The 15,870-nt window shown below is 34.6% G+C and overlaps 1 protein-coding gene across 1 annotated transcript in view; it reads right to left on the bottom strand.

The window, feature by feature from the left end:
* Positions 1-15,084: 15,084 nt before the first annotated feature.
* LOC118762691 overlaps positions 15,085-15,870 on the bottom strand; it is a 53,163-nt gene continuing 52,377 nt past the window's right edge. The window contains exon 3 of the mRNA XM_036501669.1: positions 15,085-15,246. Coding sequence (XP_036357562.1) covers positions 15,085-15,246 — 162 coding nt within the window. The remainder of the gene's footprint in view (positions 15,247-15,870) is intronic.

Raw genomic sequence — 15,870 nt, 5'->3', positions numbered from 1 at the left:
AGGTTAATATATGTATGTATGTATGTATGTATATGTATGTATGTATGTATGTATATGTATGTATGTATGTATATATATTTATATGTATGTATGTATATATATATATATATATATATATATATATATATATTATATATATATATATACACACACACACACAGACTCACATATACGATATAATTATATATATATATATATATACAGGTTGTACCAAAAGTCACTGATGGTTTCAATTTTTAATAACTTCCTTAACTCTACAAATAAATGCATGAAATTTTCATACAATATAAAGGACATAATGAAAATTAATATGCACAAGTCAAATTTTGCAACACCACTACATTACACATGAAAAATGACATCACTTAAATAGCAGCCATTTTCAGCTTCACATGCTATGTTCTTTCCAAAACTTGCACCAAAACACCCTCAAGCGTTTCAGACCCCACGTCACTGATTTCTCTGTTGATGTTCTCCTTTTGTTGCACCAGGGTCTCTGGTTTGTCGATGTAAACCCTCACTTTCAGGTATCCCCACAACAAAAAATCCGGGCTAGTCAAGTCTGGAGAACGTGAAGGCCATTCAAAATAAACCTCACACATGGTTCCAGCAAGATGGGCAAAACTGCTCATACTACAAGATAAACAATGCAGTTGCTATGGCAGTGCTTTGGAGAGAGAATATGCTCCCACTACGGCAATGTCAACTGGCCCAGTATGGGAATCAAACCCATGATCTCGCAATTGTGAGTACAACACCCTAACCACTAAGCCATGTGCCTTCACACACATTCACACACACACACACACACACATACACTCTCACGTGCACACACACATGCACACACACATATATTCTTTTATTCTTTCATTTGTTTCAGTCATTTGACTGCAGCCATGCTGGAGCACTGCCTTAAAGGGCTTTTTAGTCAAAGAAATTGACCTCAGGACTTATTTTTGTAAGCCTAGTACTTATTCTATCAGTCAGCAGCATAGAGAATCCTATACGCATAAAGTACAGGACATCACCAATGAGCAAAAAATATATAAACACACGAGAGATGTGTCTTTGTGTCTGTTTGTCCCCCACTACCGTTTGACAACTTGTGTTGCTGTGTTTATGTCTCTGTAACCTAGTGGTTCAGCAAAAGAGACCGATAGAATAAGTATCAAGTTTTACAAAAAGTAATATGTACTAGGGTCAATTAATTCATCTAAAACTTCTTCAAGGAAGTGCCCCAGCATGGCCACAGTCTAATGATTAAAACAGGTAAAAGATAAAAGATAAACAGAGATATCTTGTCTTATTTACAATACAGGTATACAGCAAAGTTATGAACAAATTTTCAAGGCACTCAAGCATTACTATGAATTTTCTAAAACCTTAAAATCATATTCTTAAAATTTCATGGTGCATTTACACACCCCTTTAGACACGCTGTTTGAAAACCACTGTTTTAATGTTTTACTAAGTTATATCTATTTTTATGTAATTACTAATTCCTAATATTTACTAAATTTTTACCAAATCTCGACCAAAGGTTACTATATCTGAATTCAATAGATTTGTCCTCAATTTGTACTTTTGTTTTTAAGTTCATGAAAGAGGATCAGAATCCATAATCATTATTTAGGCCCAAACCACTCCTGATTAACCAGATCTATGATAAAAAGTATTCCAGCCATGATAATCCTGTGAGTTTTTTTCTTTGTTTTTCTTTTTCTTTTATTTTCAAGAATATTACTTGGGATTATATAATCCAATCAGTCTTTTTTAAAGATGATAGGGTGTGATATCAAAAAGATTTGGTCACTATTTCTAGCAAATTGTACTGAAGCTCTTTCATTACCTCAGTAATTTTTGTTGTAGAAGGCAAAAGAAAATTTCATTGAAAGACAATTTTAGAGTGAGAAACCTTGTTTCCTTTCTTTTTTTCTTCTCTTCTTCTTTCATTCTCCATCTTTCTTCACTCTCTTTTTATTCGTAGCTGAAAGCAGGTATCTGAAAAAGGATTATAAAATATGAAACTCTGCTGGAAGTTCTCCCTTCTTCTCTAGCACTGATACAATCAATGCATAAGCCACATCTCTTAGTTTTTCTTTGCTCATTGTTATTGCCCCTTTGAAATCATAATGATGAAAACAATTCTATCTTACTTGACCAACCCCATGGGACTTTCGTTACCACATCACTGTTCAGTTTGATGCCAAATCTGCCTGGATGCATCATCTTCAAAATGCTTTCTTTCATTTTCCTTTCTCCTACTCTTTTTTTCCTTTTCATCCTAAACTACATTGTTCTGACCCCTTTCACCTCATTTTCTCTTACTCATGTCTAGTCCTTCCTTTAACAAGCTGCTTCTTGTGATTAGCTTGAATATAGTGCCCTAACACTATCACTTGTATATATATATATGTAAATTCCAATAACCTATGCCATGCTAAAGCATCTATTCCCACTTCAAATACTAGAAAGAAAGGATTTCCACAGCAATAGCAAAATAGTAGACGTTATTCTTATCCAAAGACAGATAGATCGATAGATAGATAGATAGATAGATAGATAGATAGATAGATAGATAGATAGATAGATAGATAGACAGGGAAAGAGAGAGGGTGAGAGATATATATGATTACTCTGATGATTTGAAAGACACAACAGTAATCTATGTTTTAAATGGTGTTAGGTCACCACTACATAAGTAGAAGATTATCTTCTAGAAATTAGAGGAATTTAACTGATTTTCATTCTTTTGTAAGCATTTAAGTGAAATGGGCTACAAGAGGATAATACAGATAGTTGATTTGGTGATTCTTCTTAGTATTATTTAACTAACTGTGTCACAGACTCTCAGAAAGTAGAAAAAGTTTCAACAGACAATCTCTCTATCAGCAGTTTGAAACTAGAATATTTTGAATGTCTAGCATGTAATACCTGTTTTTGTTTTTCTCTTCAGTTTCAGTTCTTGTTCTCTTCTTTTCCCCTGTGAAATCTGAAAGGTCCATCTGATATAACTGACTCCCAGCTGAGCAAAGCAAAAAAAAAAAAAGCCAAAATGAAAATTACATGGAAATAAAAAGCAAAAGTGGGAAAGAGAGAGGAAGAGAGGTTAAAACACAGGAAATATTTTGACTGATACAGCAAACATATAAGACACATGTTATATGCATTCATATCCTCATTTAGAGAGAAAGGGAGAGTAACAATGGGTTTATTAAGCATCTTAATATTTGTCAAATATGTTGTTATAGCATTTAAATAAATAAGAAAGTCTGGTAAAATGTATAAAGAAAACAATACAGTGACATATTGTTATCATATTCTATTTCACTCCTCTAATGAGTACTTGATAGTTGTGCTATTTGTTTGGGAGGGAAATATTTTTTTCTTTTTTTGCTTTTTCTTCTTTTTTTTGTTACATTTGATACTTGCAAAACCATTTAACTTGTTATCAAAATGGTGTTGTTTCTATAAGGTCTAAAGTTCATTTCAGAATTTTCCCAACTTATGTCAAAACAGTTATTTATTATAAAAGAAGAAGCCCATCCATCATGATATTTTAAAACACCTCAATTTCTGTGCAAGGCTTGCAATAGTTCTTTCATTAACCCATTAGCATTTAAATAGGCCATATCCAGCCCAAATATTCTATCTATTTTATGTTCAATGTGGCCAGATCTGGCTTCTCACACCTATCCTACAATGTTATTTTAAGAATAAGTAATTACACCATCGAAAACTTGAAGCTAAAGGATAATGCATAATTAATTCAAAACAATGTGAATAAATAAGCATTATATTTGACAGAGTAATTTGAATGCTAAAGAGTTAATGTCTCAAAAACAGTACATTGGAATTGGTGAGGATAAGATAGGGATGTTGCAACATTAACACATTTCCAAATGGCATTAATGATATCAACGATGCATTTGGCCCAGGAACCACTAATGAACATACAGCACAATGGTGGTTTAAAAAAATTTCGTAATGGCGATGAGAGTCTTGAAGATGATAAGCATAGTGGTCGGCCATCGGACGTTGACAGCAATCAACTAAGAGCCAATCCATGCACAGTTGAAGCCAATCCATGCACAACTGTTCGAGAGCTTGCTTCTGAATTAGACGTAATGTATACAACAATTTCCAACCACTTGAAAGAGATTGGAAAAACAAAAATACTTGAGAAATGGGTGCTGTATGAATTGAATGACAACTAAAAAAAAAACCACGCCGTTTTGAAGAGTTACTTTCCCTTTTTTTACACAACAAGAATGACCTATTTCTCGACCGGATTGTGATTTGCGATGGAAAGTGGATTCTTTACAACAACTGGCGATGCTCAGCTCAGTGGTTGGACGCTGACGAAGCTCCATGGCACTTCCTGAAGCCAAAGTTGCACCAAAAGAATGTCATGGTGACTGTTTGGTGGTCTGCAGCTTGTCTCATCCATCACAGCTTTTTGGATCCTGGCGAAACCATTATGGTGTAGAAATGCTGTCAGCAAATGGATGAAATGCATAAAAAAATCTGATAACAGCCAGCATTGGTCAATAGAAAAGGACCAATTCTTCTCCACGACAACACTCAGCCACATGTCACACAACTGACCCTGCAGAAGTTGAATGAATTGGGCTACGAAACTCTGCCTTATCCGTCATACTCATCAGACCTCTTGCCTACCAACTACCACTTTTTCAAGCATCTCGACAACCTCCTGTGTGAGAAATGCTTAAAAAACCAAGACAATGGCAAAAACGCCTTCAACGATTTCATCGCCACCAGAATGCGGGATTTTTATGCTACTGGGATGGTTTGACAGGACTGGCTGGTTGTGTGAGGCTTGGGCATCATGTCTGTTTCTATGGCTGGAAACCCTTCCTAACATTTATCCCTTTACAGAGTGTACTGGGTGTTTTATGTAGCTGTTGTGTGGATGCCCCCAGACGTTGAAGTAGGCTAGTCCAATACGCAGATATATAGGGAGAAGCCTAGACGTCAGGTAGTAGCAGTAGACTAGAGTAGAGAGTCGAGTTGAGTAGTAGAGGCATCCGAACGTGCGACATAACAGTAGCACTGCATGAATGCTTTTTACATGACACCAGCACCCATGAGTCTACAAGATTAGGAGCATTCAGCTGAAGAGGGATGCAAGGGACATGTATGTATGCAAGGACAACCCTGATTTTACCTAGCTTGACCTGTCTTAAGCACAGCAAACTGCCAGGTGTCTCAGTCCTCTGACATTCCCTTGGTGAGGCCCAATGTTTGAAGATCCTTTCTCACCATTCATCTCATGTCTTCCTGGATCTACCTCTTTCACATGTTCCTTCAACAATTAGAGATAAGCACTTCTCGATGCAACTGCCTTCATTTATACACATTACATAGGCATACCAGTACAGTCTTCTCTCTTGCTTGCTACATCTGATGCCTTGTATACTCAGTTTTTCTCTCAAATCACTTACACTCTGTCAAATATGCACACTGACATTACCCATCCAGTGGAGCATACTGGCTTCATTTCTTTCAAACTTTCATATGTCCTCAGTATTCACAGCCCATATCTAACTGCCAAGTAGCATAGCAATTCATACACAGGCATCATGCAATCTGCCTTTCACTCTAAGGGAGAGGCTCTTCATTACTAACAGAGGTAGTAGCTCTCTGAACTTTGCCCAGTCTATTCTTATTCTAGTAGCTATGCTTTCAGAACCTCCACCACTACTAACTTGGTCACCTAATATGTACACATACATACACACACACACACACACACACACACACATACACACACACACACACACACACACACACACGCGCACACATGGCTGGCTCCTTTCAAGGTTTGCCTACCAATTCCACTCACAAAGCTCTGGTTGGTCCAAGGCCATAGCAGAAAACATTTACCCAAGCTGCCACACAGTAGGACTGAACCCAAAACCATATGTTTAGTAAATGAACTTCTTAACCAGACAAATACACCTGCACCTCTCAATATTTATTTCAATACTTTTTATTTAGAATGCCTGCTAGCTCTGCAACAGAGGTTAAAAGATTTAGCTTTATTCAAAAGTGCAAAAACATTCTCAAGGCATTTCAAATATACAAAACTTCGATACACATTTCTCTTTATAAAGAATTCACAAGTCTATCATAAAACTACCTGTGCTGATTATGTGTTCTTAGATATAACCGTATTTGAGAAACTTTCATAGCAATCGTATCCTATATATTCCACTCTACCAAATTACATTGTGGGATCCATGTAAAATTACTTCAAGCCTAAACAGTTGATAACCTTATATAAAGCTAAAAATATATCCTACACTGAGATACCGCTTACGATGTACATACACACACATATACACAAACACACATGCACTTGGACAGCATTCAGTCTTCTTGACAAAAAATAAGCTAAACCCACTGACATCATCCAATTACTGAGAATATCACACTGCTCCTACATCTTTCTACCATTACTACAATGGCCTTTAATTGTCCAAAATTGGCAACTCAGTAGCATTGCCATAGAAAGACTGACAGAAACTCCTTATTGCCAGTGTTTCCCCTTGTCATCATCATCAGCATCACTATGTCTCACCTTGCAGACAATGCACTAAACATCATTCATATATATCTCAAGTGCATGATTTTTCAACTACTAATTTGAAAAAAAAAAAAATTAACTTAAACTGTACACTGCTCTAATATCATCTATTTTCCTTGATTTTCCAGTCTAGGAAGTTCTATAAAGACCACAGGCACTGAATTTTCTTCTTAATCAAGAGCCAGAATTCTATTATCTTGTAAAAACATTCTGAAACATATTTCATATGCACTCAGTCAAAGAGCTACTCGAGAAAAATATTTTCTTTTCTCAAGCTTCATGTTTTATAGTTTAGCATTGTCAATTATGAAGAACAGTACCACAGAATTTCCTTGATTTTTATCTTCTGTATTTTTATTCCTACAAATAATATGTGGCGATTTTAGTATTTTCTTTTGCAAATTTTTTTTTCAGCCATGTTTCTAACAATCTGACTGTATTGCAGATATCTACTAATAATATGAGAAGCTGAAAGTTTATTATAGATTTAAGTAGATTTAAGCAAAATATAATCTAATAAAGCAGAATTCATACATAAACACGTGTGTGTTTGTGTAAATTTATACATTTTATGTGTGTGTGCATGTACGTGTAAATACAGAGGTTGAACAAAATACTAGAAACGTGTTGTTAAATGGAAGTTTTATTATTTAATGAGGAGATGATCCACCTGTGACATCAGTGATATATATCTATTAATCTTTAATATATTGAGAAATTGACTCATACAAGTTCTGAAAGGCTGTTAGAGAAATTTTTAACCATTTTTCAAATAAAACAAACTTCAGCTCTTTCAACAATGATTGCAGAGGGAAATGGCTTCTCACTTTTTTATCTCCAAAATACATCATATATGTTCAGTTATATTGCAATCCAGAGATTGTGGGAACCAATACAAATAGCTTACTTCACTTTTGTGTTCTTCATACCAATTTTGAATAACATTAGCCATGTGAAATTGTGCATTATTGTCCTGGAGGATTGCACTACCATCAGGAGAACAACTTTTGTACCATAGGTAGGTATATACTCAGATATACAATTGTTTTAACTCGCTAGAACAACTAAAGGCCCAAGGGAATAAAACAGAAATATCTGTAAAAATTAAAAGCAGAGGAGGGTTATATCATGAAGTACAAGACATACACAATGCATATGAACATGCAGTGGAGGATATAATTAGACCCTGGGACATGCAAAAGTTGATTGCAAGTAAGACACAAAGAACATCATTAACACATACAGCTGGGGTGCAATCTGATAGGCAGCTACTGATACAAGAAATGAAAGATGCATGAAGACTATATGCACAAACATATTTTGTCGTGTCTGGGGAGAGTCATTTTGTTTTTCGCCTTATTACCTAACACACTCACCAGTTCAATTTCCCCTCAATTAATTTATGTACTTATTTTTTCCAAAGTTTTAATTGCTTCTTGCAACCTGCTCAATAGTTTTTGACTCTGTCCATTATCAGTACTAAACAAAGTATTTACAGGAAGTTTTGGTAGCACTGATATGTATGCTAAGTACAGTCTGGCTCTGCTGATGTCTTGAGCAATTACATTATTTTCCCCAAACTTCTCTAAGGAAAGAGCCCAATGCTGAGTGAAATAAGTAAGTATCCAGTGGATCTGGTTCAATGAAAAGAGGGAGGGATTGAAGGGGATAAAAAATGACATTGTTAATGTCTTATTTCTTTACTGCCCACAAGGGGCTACACACAGAGAGGACAAACAAAGACAGACAAATGGATTAAGTCGATTATATCGACCCAGCGCGTAACTGGTACTTTATTTATCGACCCCGAAAGGATGAAAGGCAAAGTCCACCTCCACAGAATTTGAACTCAGAATGTAGCTGCAGACGAAATACCGCTAAGCATTTCTCCCGGTATGCTAACGTTTCTGCCAGCTTGCCACCTTTTTACTCATTTTTGCCAGCTGTGTGGACTGGAGCAATGTGAAAGGAAGTGTTTTGCCCGGTCCAGGGATCAAAACCACAATCTTACAATTATGGTGCTGACACCCTAACCACTAAGCCACGTGCCTCCACCATTGTTAATGTCTGTCACTATTAACTTGAAGATGTTGGAGGTGAGAGCAATGAGATGATAGTTGGCTGGGTCAAAATAGTTGCCTTTCTTGAGAATGCAATACCCTACAACATATATCTAAATGTCTCAGTATGTCCCTTTAGAGAGTGAGAGATTCAAAGGTTTGTTGAGTAAAGAGACAATGTTCTGTAGTGTAATGTTTTAATGTAAGGATTATTGTCAAAGTAAGTGGCCTTGTTGGATAGAAGCAACTTGAGGTATTTTCACACTTGACATGTATTTTTTTTAAGGATGGGTGTTGTATGAGGAACAAAGTGTGAGTCACCTACCTTCCTGTTTCCTTTGCCACATCGACTATCCAGCTGTGTTACATCTGATAAGTGCCCTACCTGCTTAATCTATCACCAGAACTTACCAAATTCCCTCTCTAGCTCATACATCCACACGCATCCATCTGCCATGATCTCCCCAAAATGAAGAGGCCTACGCTGGTCCTACTTCCACTCATGTAACATCTCTCACTCCTACTCTTCCAGTAGAGCCCCTCAGCCACTTATGTCACAGGCCCTTTTTTCTCGGTTCACCTCATCCCCACAGTGGGAAACCTAGTGGGGTTAGAAGTCCATAAGTCCTTATTTCTACCAGATCGGTAAGTTGAACTGTAAACGTTTATACTTCTTTTTCTTCTCTTTTTCATCTCCTTATTCCTTTTCTCCTGTCCTCTATGTCATAATTTCATTAATCTATACCCTTCTCATTTTCCCCATTTGTCTCCGATGACGGAATATCCCATATTCTGGGATATCCCAGATACAGCTGTAAGACTTTGAATCTTTACCAATAGTAATAATAATGTATATGACTTCAGATGTTTGCCTTGCCTTAACGTATTTTGTCCTCTTTAACAATTATATGTGTGTGTGTGTAGGTATCTATGTATGTATGTATGTATGAATTTTTGTGTATGAATGTATTTATGTATCCATGTGTGACAGTTTGTCCGCAAATGTGTGTGTATGTGTGTGTGTGTGCATGTGCATACATAAAATGTTTCTGGGATTCTATCACAGAAACTAAACTAGCCCAAAGCTTTGAGTTTGAGTTTTTCAATTATATTACAAATATTTGAAAATTTAGATGTTTGAGCCCCAATTTGAACTTTTGCACTTTAAGAAAATAGAAATATATTAAACCAATTTCAGAAAACATTCCATAAAGGATAGAAATATTTGACTTTTGATCTTCAAAATAATGCAGTATGCAGCTATAGAGAGAAATAATAATGAAAAGAAAATTGCTCTGACATGATGACTTATCATTCTCTATGGTTCATACTTGCCTAGCAGCAGTGATGAAAATTGATTAGGACCATCTTTTTCATCTTTTTTTTTTTTTTAACTCTAAACTGGATAGGTTGCAACAGAAAAAACAACAGGAGAGATGACTACTTGTTCTTCTGGATGTGTAATATGAACGACTGATATATATGTTATTGTACAAAATAAGTTTTGCCTGATGTAGGTTATACACACTAAAAGCAGACCAATGATGGTCTAGTTGCTACTGATGAGTTTACATCACAGAATACTTTGATCCTCAGAGGATGAGCTGAATCAACATTGCAACAAGATTGTATTTCAGTTGTCCCATATGTCCACCCCTTTTCAACAGAAACAGATAAGATCATGACGAATATGTTGTGTCTCATACACACACACACATATATATATATTAGTTAATAAATTGTATGGTAGACACCTGGTAGTTTGCTGGTAAAGCATGTTCACTGGCTCAGTATTGGTTGAGTATTTGATTACTGAGAGATATGAAAGATACAAGAATTTTTATTGATTACGACAATTTTTGCATCTTCCATCTCTCTCTTTAGGCATGGGTGTGTTGTAAGAAGCTTACTTCCCAACCACATGGTTCTGGGTTCAGTTCCACTGCATGGCACCTTGGACAAGTGTCTTCTACTATAGCCTTGGCCTGACCAAAGCCTTGTGAGTGGATTTGATAGACAGAAACTGAAAGAACTTTATTGTATATATGTGTGTGTGTATGTATGTATATGTATATATTTGTGTGTGTTTGTCACTCCAACATCTCCTATGGACTTGGTGTGTTAAAAACGCTATTTTTAATAGTTACCAACTGAATAAACCAATTTTGTCAAATAAACTAACAACAAACACATTTCTCAAATCATTTGAAAGATATTATAATACTGAATAATTATATGCAACTGAAAATTGATGCATTTTATTTTAACTTATTTAAAGATTTGAGCTCAATTCTTAGATTGCAAGTCATACCTTTGTGGCGTCACAAGATTCCATGGTCTTTAGGTTGGGAATCATTGACATAAAAGCATCTCTGTTGGCTTGGGATTTTCACATTAGGCTCCATGTTTCAAGTTACTGGAAATGAAAGACAATATAATATAGCATAGTTAACTTTAGAAATAAAATCCTTGAAATAAATATAATTAAAACTCATTTGTCTATCATAAGGATCAAGTTATTGAAATATATAGAATATAGAATCTTGGAGTAACAAAGAATGCTCCTTAGGTTTATCTGATTATTGTTAATCTACTGGATTATTTTATTAAGATATATTTTTTCCCAATTTTCAATTCTTATAAAGTAGTCCTTATAAAACAAAATGAATTTATCAACATTTAGCTATTGTTAATAATTCTAATTGACAGCTCCCATTGCTATTCATTTGTTTCATATTAGCAATAAGGGAAACAAGAATACATGAAACAGGAAAAGGCTCAGGTTTTAATTCGTTGTGAAATTTCTAAAGAATATTTGCTCTCTGTAATTTTTCATTTTCTGGTCACGTTACTGAGATTGTATTTTGAAGCTGAAATCTGTCAAATCTCCTCCAGAACAGAAAATAGCATATTTGCCAAGATTTGAGACTTGGCAAATTAAACTACCACTGACAGTTTGTCATCAATTGGAATATATTTGATTTGTACGCTTATTTTTATCTCAAATATTGAAGTTTTAAACTGTAGAGATCAGAAGCTTTGATGAATATATGCATGTCTTGTAATGAAATAGCATTACAAATTCAAAGCTTTGAAGTGTGAAATACATGTCTGGGAAATAAAACAAGTAATCTTATTAACATGCTCAAAGAAAAAGTGATTATTTTTGCCACTCCTGTTGATAGCCATAATTTTCTTTTGCATATTCCTTTTTCCACTTGCAATTGTCTTTGATCTTTATATAAGGTATAAAAATAAATATCTGATAATTTACTAAACTACAATAAGAGACATGATTTCATTTTTCTATATTAATTCAAACCAGAAAATAGAATAGAATGAACAGAGAGAATATATTATTTGATCAACAGATAAGAAAGTCTGGTTTGAAATACTGAGCAAAATGATACCATATTGATTTATACTGGCAATCAGAGATAAAAATAAAATGTTAGTACAACCCAGTTGTTGAAGTTTTATACTCCAGAGCAGCTTCAATGTCAGGTATTAGATGAAATTTGTTTTTCTTTCTCTTTTCTGTTTAATATTCATAAGTGATGGGAATTTGAAATATAAGAATTCAACATACTAGTTCATCATCACATAGAATTTTGACTTTATCCTAAATTTCATATTCTCTGTGAGATATGTTTGAGAGGTAGAATTCATTATTTTTATCAAATTTTTCTCCAAGGTTAGTTGGTATTGACAGAATAAATCAAATAATTTTTTTTGCAGATTCATAGATATACAAACTTATTTTTAATATATATTTGTAATACAATTTGGAAATTGGAAGAAATATCTTTAGTTGCTATGTTTGCTTAATCATTCCAATAGTTGAAATCATACTTCTCTTAGATCCTAATGCATGTAAATCAGTGTCTGATTTTGCCTGTTGTTACCAGCTCATCAAGAGTTCTAAATTCAGGTTATTTATAGAGGGAGAGATGGGAGGGGGCAGCTTACAGTTATTTAAGAGAAATGCAATGGACAACAGGCATTGCTTTTGCTTATTTGTATATTATTTTATTTATTAGTATTGTAGATTAATTACCTAAAATAACGATGCAGTGGGATTATATTATACATAAATTTGCTCATAAAAGCAAAATGTATAGCTGTTAAACATACATACTTTTAATGTGTTTATAAACTTACCTGTAATTATTCTGTCCCAAATTTTAAAGTTGTGGTCTATTTGTATAGTGAAGCCAAAGGAATATTTATTAAGCATACGCATGTAAATTTATTTACAAACTTATGCCGTATGTATGGGTAGTTATGTGCTTTAGAAGTTTGCTCCACGAGCACATAGTTCCAGGTTTGATCCTGCTGTACATCACCTTGGACAAGTGTCTTCTATTGCAATATCAGTGTTACTAATGCTTTGTGAGTAGAATTTAGTGGGCAGAAATCATGCATGAGCCTGTCATATATGCGTGTGAGTGTGTGTGTGTGTGTGTGTGTGTGTTTTATTATTATCATCATCATCATTATCAAGCATGCAAGCTAATTAGGCCAGAGCCTTTCCTGATTTCTGAAGAGTCAATTGACAAAAAAAAATGCAAGACTTTCTCTAATGAAGAGGACAAGAGACCACAAGATGAACAGCATCAGCTGTTACTGGTACTTGTTTTCAGTTAGCTTGACTGAAACAGTTTCCAATAAAATGTTGTGCTCAAGGATACAGAATGCCAAAACACATAGTCTTACAGCTGTGAGTCTAACACAGTAATCACAAATCATATATTCTGTGGGTGTGTATGTACATAAGCAATCCATTTACTGTTGATAATGACTGTCTGTATGAAATTTTGGACATTGTACTATCAGTATACTTTTATTCTTTTACTTGTTTCAGTCATATAAACTGTGACTACGCTGGTTGAACAAATCAACCCCAGGCTTTATTTTTTAAGCCTAGTAATTATTCTATCAATTTCTTTTGCTGAACCACTAAGTTATAGGAACATAAAAACACCAACACTGGTTGTCAAGTGGCGATGGAGAGACAAACACAGACAAAAAAGACACACACATGCACATATATACTGTATGTATATATATGTGTGTGTGTGTGGTGGGCTTCTTTCAGTTTCTATCAACCAAATCCACTCACATGGTTTTGGTCAGATCTAAGATATAGTAGAAGATACTTGCCCAAGATGCCACACAGTGGGACTGAACCTGGAACCATGTGGTTGGAAAAGAATCTTCTTACCACACAGCCAAGCCTGTAAATTTTTCTTTTTATCTTCACTATTTCTGTCAATCAGGAGCATGCTGTAAAATCCAATCTCCTCATTTAGACACATTGTCTGTCTTAGTGGGGCGTCTACTCTGAATTCTTGTAACATTATTTAGTTGTGAGTAGAATATTTTTTCTGCCATTAGTTGGACATGACCAACACAGGCAAGGTTTTGTTGCATCTTTCTTTCTTCTATACTTGAATGAAAGTGTTCATGACCTTAACTTTTCATGTATTGCTTATGATTTGTCAAAGGTATTTTATAAATGCAGCTTTTTTATTTGTGATATATCATCATTGCTTCTAATCTATAAAGTAGGGTATATAATGTTATTGCTACAATGTATTTTGCACTTCAATTGGTTGACATGTGCTTCTTGTTCCAAAGTCCCCACTTTCTCTCTCTCTCTCTCTCTCTCTCTCTCTCTCTCTCTCTCTCTCTCTCTCTCTCTCTCTCTCTAAATTGGTTTGATTATATAGGCTTCTTTTCAATAATAATGGTATCCAAAGATTTTGCACTTGTGTGTATTAATTTTCCTTGCAAGCTCTATTTCGTCTGTCTTTATGTTCTGAGTTCAAATTCTGTCAAGGTCATCTTTGCCTCTCATCCTTTTCAAGGTTGATAAATTAAATACTAGTTGTGTACTGGGGTGGATCTAATCGACTGGCCTCCTACCCCAAAATTTCAGGCCTTGTGCCCAGAGTAGAAAAGAATATTCTCAAGTTCTATCTGTCTTCTGCACTATGGAAATAAAGATTACAGTTATCCGGAAAGAACATTTCTTTGACTAACTCATATATGATTTTGATCTTGGCATTGAGATCTGGCTTTTTAAACAAGTTAAAATGTAAGAATTATATTGGCACTAGAATGCTTCCTTGCTTGACTCTTGCAATGACATAAAACTGTACTGAGCTGGAGTTTATCTGTGTGATCTGAGCCTTCACACCAAATATCTAAGGACTATCATATGAGTGAACTTTTCTGGACACCAAAACCTGAGTTTTTGCTACAGACTTGACTTTTTTAATGTGTTGAATTTGTCAATTCAATGAAAACCTCATGCAATACCTTATTTGTTCCATTTATTTTCCCTGGCTCTTTCAGAAACAGAACATCATATCTACTAGATTTGTTCTTCTTCTAGAATTACATTGAGTTTCAAGTAGAGCCACTGTGATTTTTGAACTCACTCTGTTGAGCCACACTCTTGATCTTCTTAACAATAGCAAGTAGAGAAATCTCTTGACACTTATTGCATTCATTCCTATTACCCTTGTTGAATATAAGGATAATGCTTGCTTTGATTTTTGTAGAAAAAGTCTGAACAAAAGAGGAAACAATTAATAAAATATTAAATAAAAATAATTGCTAATTTGGTTTGTTATTTACAACAAAGTTTAATTAGAGAAACTGAATGTTTGTATAAAATCCAAGCAAAAGACATTAGTTTATGAATTACTGGAATCATTATACATATGAATTCTTTCAAAATCTGTAGTCTTGATATTAGCTTAGAAGAAATGGATGTTCTTATTTTCAGAAATGTTTTATTTCTACACATAGTTCTATCAACTGCTATCTATCAGTTTTTATCTCTTACAATGCCACAACAAACATTCTTGGTCACTGCTCTTTATTTCTAGATTATTCCTATTGTTACTTTCTTAACTTAAGAACAATCATGTTGATTGAAATGTGTCCTACATATATGCATTTTCCTCCACAAAAGAATATAGGTTATGTAAGATACCTTTTAGCATAAGTATTTTTTGTTTTAGTTTTTTTGTGAAAATCCATTGGTTGATTGGCTTTTTATTACAATCTGTCTGTTGCTGAGAGTTCTTACTGAATCCATCATAAATTGCTGTAGCAGTAACTTTCAAAAAATATTTTTCTCTTTCAATATATATAAAACAAAATGCCCTTATTGGAGTATAATAATGC

The sequence above is a fragment of the Octopus sinensis genome, linkage group LG3, assembly GCF_006345805.1.
Source record: "Octopus sinensis linkage group LG3, ASM634580v1, whole genome shotgun sequence".
NCBI classification, from domain to species: domain Eukaryota; kingdom Metazoa; phylum Mollusca; class Cephalopoda; order Octopoda; family Octopodidae; genus Octopus; species Octopus sinensis.
Note: the sequence above shows the minus strand (reverse complement) of the source record. Positions and strands in the feature narration are given on the sequence as shown.